Raw genomic sequence first — 8,350 nt, 5'->3', positions numbered from 1 at the left:
TCACAGCAAGACATCAGCTGTACTGTGGAACACCTTGGAAAGACTACGACTAAATCACTTCCAGTTCCAGGTAGAGTTCCTAGACTTGTTTTGTAGATTATGTTTTCAGCAGTGCTCTGACCTCTGTGTTCTATTTTGTGTTGACTGAGATAAACAGGATTCGGTCTTAATTAGGTACTAATCATGAAAACATTATTTCAGTTCCATCCAGGTCACCAACTGTCAGCTTGGTGCCAGTAATCACCTCTGAAAGCTGGAGAATGATGTGTGTCATTGAAAACTTTTCCCCCAAAAACCTGTCGGTAACATGGAAAGAGGGTGAGACTGTAATTGAAAAGAAGGAACCAGAGTTGGTTCAGAAAGACTCCAGAGGTTACTGGAAAGCGCAGAGTTTTCTGAGCCTAAATAAAACTGCACAGGACAAGAATCTTCACTACACGTGTGAAGTGTCTCATTCTGGCAAGACCTTCAGTCAAACAAGACAATTGAAAGGTAAAGTCACATTCATACGCAGACATAGGCACACAAACGCACACATAGTACACCTTCTCTTTTCTGTCTTTTTTCTCCCAGGCCACCTCTCTCTCTCTCACTCACACACACACACACACACACACACACACACACACACACACACACACACACACACACACACACACACACACACACACACACACACATTCACAAACATATATGATCATATGTGTATATGTGAACTTCTGTGTCTTAATGTTCTACCTATTTTCCCTGTTTTAATTAAAGTCCTTTTTTTCTCCCAGTCCACTTCTCAGTAGAGCTAACTCCCCCATCATCAAGAGATATTTTCCTCAACAATAAAGCAGTTCTGGAGTGCGTCACCATGGGAACAGACTCAGCAGCTGTGAATGATGCTAAAGTAACATGGAAGGTGGGAGGAGGAGATCAGAGTAGCAGAGCTGAACAAGGCACCCTTAAAGCCCTCGATGGTCAGTTTAGTAAGGTCAGCAAACTGGAGGTGGACATGTCTGACTGGTTCTCTGGAAAAGAGGTTGAGTGCCTCGTGTATGACAAGACTGAGGGCAAAAACATTGTGGGAAAGAAGAAAATAAAGCAAGGTGATGAGACTGTCTTTCACTTTGCAATTCAGTTTATTGTTAAAACTGCTGTAGTTTTTGTAGTTGATATATTCTCTTCTTTGTCATGAAGTTGTTAACACTCTTCAAAATAAATAGCGTTTTCCTCATAGTGTTGCATAATGAGAAAAGCCATACTGCTTTGCTTTGGTATCTTTAGGCCTTCTGTAAGAATCATCTGTTTGCATCAATCCTCATGTTGTGTATCTCCATTCATCAGGTGGAGCGGCTCCTGAAGTGTTTATCTACACCCTCCCTGAAGCCAAAGACCCAAACCATGTTTCTCTGGTGTGTGAGGTCAGGGGCTCTTCTCTTGGTGATGTGTATATCATGTGGCAGGTTGGTGGAGGACAGTACCAGGAGGGAAAGACAGCCCTCCTGAAACAAGATGATGGCAACATGTCACTTGTCAGTATACTGATCATCAAATGACAGAAGATATCAGATGCATCAAAGTTCACCTGTGCGGTCAAACATGGCGGAATGAAAAACTACTCTGCCCCGCTACAAGTCAATTACTCAAAACGTAAATACTCAGAGTGTCCTGTCTGTGCTTAATCTCTCAAGCCGACTCATGGGAACATGCTAATACCCCTTTTTGTTTAAAGAATCTTACTGAAAGATCAGACATTGTTTGGGGTATTGGTTCACCAATGGGTTACTTGAGACATTTCTCTGTTCGCTATGCTTCATGATACATTTCATTCCTGTTATTGTTTTTGATGTGATGTTCTTGTCCTCTGTCCAATGCCTGCTTATCATTTAAAAGTATCTGTGATCTTTTGTTTTCTCCAAAGCACTGCAATGTTTGTTTGTGAGACCCTGTGTGATCTTGACTATCTGTACTGTCATGCTTTAATAGTCATTGTGAATCCCCTACTGTCTTTGTCTTCTGTGTTTTGTCTTGTGATTGAAGCATCAAATAAATTCATACCACTGCATTTCATCAAAGCAATAGTGTATATCCGTTGTAAAAGATAATATGTGTAAATAGTTCCATATGGTCTTCCACTTGTAATATAGAGATGAGTAGTACAGCACAATCTTTTTTTACTTCTTGTATATGTAGACCGTACATAGATACATAATCTAAATAAAACTAGCATTGAACTCCACAATCATTTAAGCAGTTAAAAAAACATGGTTCCTGAAGACAGTTGTTACATTTGAAAATGATCTCTGGCGAAACAATCATCCAAATTATACATGCCAGCAGGGGAATGCATTTTTGTGGCATTAATCTACAGGGTAACATCAGGCTGTGGTGTATTCTGGGAAAAGGTCACACACGTCTAAAGTAACCCAATCATTAGCCAAGAGTGTCTCTGCTGTTGTGAGTAATATAAGAAGGAGAGGCACCAGTGATGTCTGGTGTTGTCCACAGGTGAGCCTGAGGTACCAGATGAAGTGGTGGCCTTGCACTGCACTCAGAGTGAGGATGAGGAGGGGGACGAGTACACCAGCCTGTGGTCCACTGCCACCTCCTTCATATTCCTCTTCCTCTTCTCTCTCGTCTACAGTGCTATCCTCAGCCTTGCCAAGGTATCGGTGAAAAGAATGTGTCATAGACTATTTGTCATGTTCGGAGTTCTTCAGTTTTTCAAAGAGTACAGTATTGTTCAATGACTTTTTTGACACCATCTGGATGTAACAACATTATCTTGAGTGCGATTCTCAATTCCACCCCAGGGTTGAACTATTTCTTGTTCATAAAGTTATAGTATTAGGTCATTTGTGTAATCTTTCACTAAAATTAGTAGTTTGGACAACCACAACAAGCTTTTTGAGATTTTAAAATGAAAGATATGAAAGCTCATTTTAATAATGAATAAAGAGGGTGGGGAATAGGAGTACCAACCAAAGGAGTATTAAAGGGAAAATGGTCAATATAGAAAATTACTTTTTTTTAGTCTTTGTCTGAATTAAGATGAAGACTGTTTAAAATGCTGATGGTCGATGACACTTCAACAAGAAACACATCATTCTATGATGTTAATTATGTCTCATTATTATGTAAAGATTCTCAAGCAATATTTTGTCCTTGATTTCCAGATGAAACACTGACGACAACACAGAAGATGAGTGAAGGGAGACCGTGCCGGTTTTCTACATTTTTGCTCACTTTTTATCTGCATATTTGTTTGTCTCTAATTTTTTATTTGTTTTTCTCAAAATGTCTAAGTTTTTAACTGTATATTAGTTGGTCTCTAAATCGATATGGTTGTATTTCATATAAACTTTTCCCTTTTTCATGTAATTTTTCATCTTTTCATTTCTAAGAAACATTAATTGATTCATTTTGTATTCAAAAGATAATTTTTAGATTAACAGAAAAATAAAGCCATTCTAATTCTACTTCTGTTGTTATAACTTATTTTGCCATTTTTAAATGAATTTACTATTTTATTTGACCATTTTAAATGTAAATTAAATATGCAAAACAAAGCACTCGAGAGAAAATTATGGATATTAGTAGACCTATTTACCCCAGAGGGTTTATCTGTTCTTTCAGTTTGACAGAAATAGACTCATGAGAGCTCCTTCTTCCCCTTTCTGATTTCCTGGAAAGTGTCCACACCTGCTGCCCACAGGCTGCAAAACAACCCTGACAGACTCATGAGAATTCTTTGAAAGAGCTACAGTTCTTCTTCTGGTGCAGTAATGCTAATTATGGGATGGCATATCACAATTAAGTTCCATAAATGTAATTTAATGGCAAGACATGTCAAGTAATGCGAATACTTTTGAAGTTCACACAAACACCTGAAGTTTGTATAGTAATGCCACTGACAAATCTCCCCCTCATCTTAAAACATGATTTATAGATAGATATAAAGACAGACAAATTGCCTTCGTTCATTTTGCTACAATATGTTAAATAGATATTCAGCTACTTCAGAGTATTACATTTTTGTTGAGAGTGCTGTCTAATATGTTTCTTTTGTATTTCTTTGTGCTGCCTGTTACCAAGCCCTGGTAGTGCAGTGTTGGTAGTGAGTGACATTCCATCATGTTGAATTGCAAGGGAGGCACCAGGGATCAAATCAGGCCAGTGTAGTGTTTTAATTCAGCGGAGAAGAAAATAAGACATAGAAAGAGAGGGGTTTTGTATGTTCCAGTAAAAAAAAAAAAAAAAAAGTCAATTTCTTTGAGGAAATTGTATATTTATATGTCAATAAAATAAGGACTTTTCTGAATGACCTGAATAAGCCTGTGGTGAGCGAACAGACACTAGTCAACACATTATTCCCAAAGGACACAGAGAAGCCAAGGACAACTACTGGCTCTAACTGTCATTTATTTTGAGGGACATGATTTTGTTTTTTAAAGGCTTTGTTTGGCCCATGTTTCTGAATGTTACATACTGTTCCTTTAACTACATGTTTGGTTATTATTGATGCGTGGAACCCCACCTTTTTTATTTGACTGCTGGTTTAGTTAAGCCATAGACGTTGTTACGCTTTCTGACTGACTTAATTATTTTAGCATCTTCTCTGTGCATCAGTTGCTGGTGTCCCATAGGGCTCTATGAAGTCCTCTGAGGAAATTCAAATTTGTCACAAGCCCACATCCTGTGAAATACTTCTCGCCTGATCTCTCTCTCTCTCTCTCTCTCTCTCTCTCTGTTTCAGGTGCAGATTTGACGTTCATTAACTTTTTTGACTTATAGTAAAGTTAATTTAAAATGAAGTTTACTCTAAAAAACAAAACGATTCATTTTTGAGTTAATTTCCTCTGGTCTTTCTTCATTCCCCTTCCCACCCTCCTTCCTATCAGTAGTGCCCACCCAAATCCATACCTCACAATAAGTATGATATCACATCCAAGTAGCTCTTTCCATAGTCAAACGCCTCTTCAGAGGATAATTGTGTGGCAACAAGATTGGACACTTCTCTGTGCTGAAGAAGAAAATGAAAGCTAAATGAGACAAAGATACCTGGCCTCTGAGCTCAGCTCACCACACCTCAACCTTTTGAATTACAGTGTGTGGGGGCGAAGATGGAGAGAAAGGGCGGTAAGAAACCCCTGCAGTTCAAAAGAGGCCCTGAAGGCATCTTAGAAGAGAGCCTGGTAGAGAATGGGTGAAGACATGGTCAGAGAAACCTGTCAAGGCCTGCAGCTCTAAGTAGAAATGGAAAGGATTTTTTAATTAATCGTTTGAAGGTCGATTTCAGACAGCTTTTCCACAACAGTTAAGTTTGCATATGTTTTGTATGAGCGTTTATTTACTTAAGTTTATTCTAAAAATGCAGCATACTAAAGTTGAAATGGTTCACCCAGTACACATGGTATTTATTTGACTGTTTGGTACAAACCACAGTGACCTGGTACATTTGAGTTCATATCATAGGCCTTATCTGATCTGGTGAACACATACAACTTCTACAGTGTGCTGTACCATAAAGGGTTTCCCATAAGTATTTGTCTGTCAACCAATTTAAGAGCCTTTTAGATGCTAAGGATGTGCCTCAATGCTGTTGTTTTAAATGATTCTCTGATTTAATTATTTTTACTTTTGTTATTTTTTATATTATACTTAATTTCTGAATTGTTTAATGTTTTGTTTATTTATTTTGTCTGTTTTGTTTTGTTATGGTTTGTTTATTTATTGTTGTATTTTTTATGTAGCCTCAATCAGGGCATTTCTGCAAAAGAGCCCTGTGCTAAGTCAATTCTCCCTGAATAAACAATGATGATGATGATGATGATAAGTCAGTAGTGTAGATAACTTAAACATTTCTCCTCTCTCCCAATGTGTCATGATTTCTGTGTGGACAGACTGCCCTCCTGTGGCCAAAAGGGCTTTGAGCATGCAGAACAAAACAAGTCATATTTGATTTATTTATAAGCAATGCAAAGTCTCAGGACTGTAAAGGTGGGTACATTTGGCCATATTTTATCATTATTTTGTTATTTGGGACATTTAGAAATAATCTTAAAACCTAACAAAAAAAACCTTATCAATGCCATCAAAAAGGATGCAAAAAATGCAGCTGCATCATCAGGGCCCCCAAAGGCAGGGCAGTTGGTTAAACAGGGCCCCCTCGCCCATATGTAAAGTCATTCAAATATTTATAACTGTGTGTATGCTTAGGCAATGTGCTGCATTTGAATCGAGAAATTAGTTTGAGCAGGAAGTGACAAAGGTTTTTGCTGAGGTGAACCAAAGTTCCTTGAAGCCATAGGAAGTAGGGTATACTTTCACTGGAAACCATGATGTTCAAGGCAGATTGTGTGTGCCTGTGATTTCTTTTTACAGAAACTGTTTGATGAGCTGCTCATCATAGTATAAGTCAATACTCTTCATGAATAAAAGTGTTTGTAACGATACATTATTTGTAGAAAGAGAAATCTCAGAAAGGTTGACATCTCATGCATGCATGATATACGTCCAGCAGAGGGCAGAGTGCAGTGTGAAAACGAAGGTGCTGTGGTAAGTATAGAAGTAAATATGCAATGCACTTCTGTCAAGCAGAACACAGAAACACACTGACTAGTTAGTAATAATTCATATTATTAAACTGTTATTCATTATTGATATTTAATCATTTAGATAAGAGATAATGTCTGGTCCGGTGGTCATTATCGAAAAATAAATCCCGATGGGACGAACAGGTTCTTGTTTCTTCCTGAAGGGATTTATTTTACGACAATGACCGACGGACTTTTCACAGAGGCCAATATAAACAAACATCAGACCACTGAACGTAGGGGTGCTCCATTCAAATAAACGGAACTTTTGGGCACATTCTGAGCATTCATAATAATAATGTTATTTACGCTATGCATCGGGGTCCTGTTTGTCCTGTCGGTTTAAAAAATATATATTATCTCTTTCATATAGGACGGCTTGTCTACTGCTGTTTTACATGATCTGACCCTGCACTAGACTTTCTCAGTTTTCCGAATATTAGCACAGGAATGTTTTGTTGTTTGTTTGAAAACAATTCCTGAATATTAGTGTAGTAATACTAGTAATCTGAGTTAAGAAATACTCACTGCTATTTCACCCGAAAAAAAACACTAAAACTCAGTTGAATTGGCTTTAAGATGCAGAAGTCTAGGAGAAATTGCAGAAGGCTATACGTTTTTAATTATTCAAACCCACGGGTTTTGCATTTTTAACTGGCGGTGTCGTGAAAATTAGTCAAACTTCCAAACAAGACCCAGACAGATGTCTGGTTTTTGCTTCTGTATGAATCACTGTGATAACTAAGGCCACAGTGGTGAACATCAGTACAAAAACTGAAAATGGAATGAAGAGCATGGGGTGGTTTTTTACTTGACATGCACAAGTTTCACGTGGATATGTGTGCTTGCATGTAGCTACTTCTGGATCCTCACAATCCATCATCATCTAGCACATGTAGGCAGGGGCGGACTGGGGGAAAAAAGTGGCCCGGGAGTTACTGTCAGACCGGCCCACTTAATACACGGCGCACTGCCCACTTAATACACGGCGCGTTGCCCACTCAAAGCATTGCACGTATCGACCAGTCAGTGGCCTACTTGGAAAAATACCCATACACTTAACATTACTTTAGATGATTACAAAGAAATTACATCATATATGTTTTTTTTATAACATTTGGATTGGATCCACCAATTTGCCTGGATGGACACATGGAATAAAATGATACTGGCTATTGTAACACTCCAAGGTAGGTATAGTTTGCTTGATGAATATGCTTAACTCTGGGCTAGTATCAGATGGTTATATGTAGTACTACAGAGCCTTAATAGTCCAGGCAAAATAGCGTTTTACGACAGACTAATTGTAAAATAATTTTTTTCAGCATAGATCATTTCTATGAGGTGTCCAGAACAACATACTAAAAGTCCTAAGAAATCCTAGTTGAGGAAATATGTTTAATTCTCATCAATCTGAGATGTGTGCTAATAATGCATGGCAAAAATACACCTCAAAAAAAGTTTTTTTCCTTTACTCCTATCAAAATGAAACTTTACACAATGAAAGTACCCATGAAAAGTAAAACAATTTGTATTACAAGTTTCTTTTGAAATTAATTTGTATATGCAAATGAGCTATACACTAATCGAATATGCCCAAAATACATCCAAATAGGACTCGTACCACAATAAAACTTTACATAGTAAAAGTATACATGAAAAGTAACTTTTTTTGTATTACAAGTTTCTTTTGAAATTAATTTGAATATGCACATGAGCTCCACACTTATTGAATATGTCCATAGGCAGAAACACCTTCATATGTA

The 8,350-nt window shown here is 37.7% G+C and overlaps 1 gene segment (V, D, J or C); it reads left to right on the top strand.

Annotated features, from left to right (window-relative positions):
* Positions 1 to 6: 6 nt before the first annotated feature.
* On the top strand, positions 7 to 5,198 carry LOC122132262. The segment is given in 6 exon segments: positions 7 to 70; positions 202 to 492; positions 780 to 1,094; positions 1,333 to 1,524; positions 2,497 to 2,654; positions 5,097 to 5,198. Coding segments are annotated over 5 exon segments (999 nt in total).
* The last annotated feature ends 3,152 nt before the right edge of the window (positions 5,199 to 8,350 follow it).

This window comes from Clupea harengus, unplaced genomic scaffold (genome assembly GCF_900700415.2).
Source record: "Clupea harengus unplaced genomic scaffold, Ch_v2.0.2, whole genome shotgun sequence".
Lineage (NCBI taxonomy): Eukaryota > Metazoa > Chordata > Actinopteri > Clupeiformes > Clupeidae > Clupea > Clupea harengus.
The sequence above is the reverse complement of the archived record's forward strand: the minus strand, read 5'-3'. Positions and strand labels throughout refer to the sequence as shown.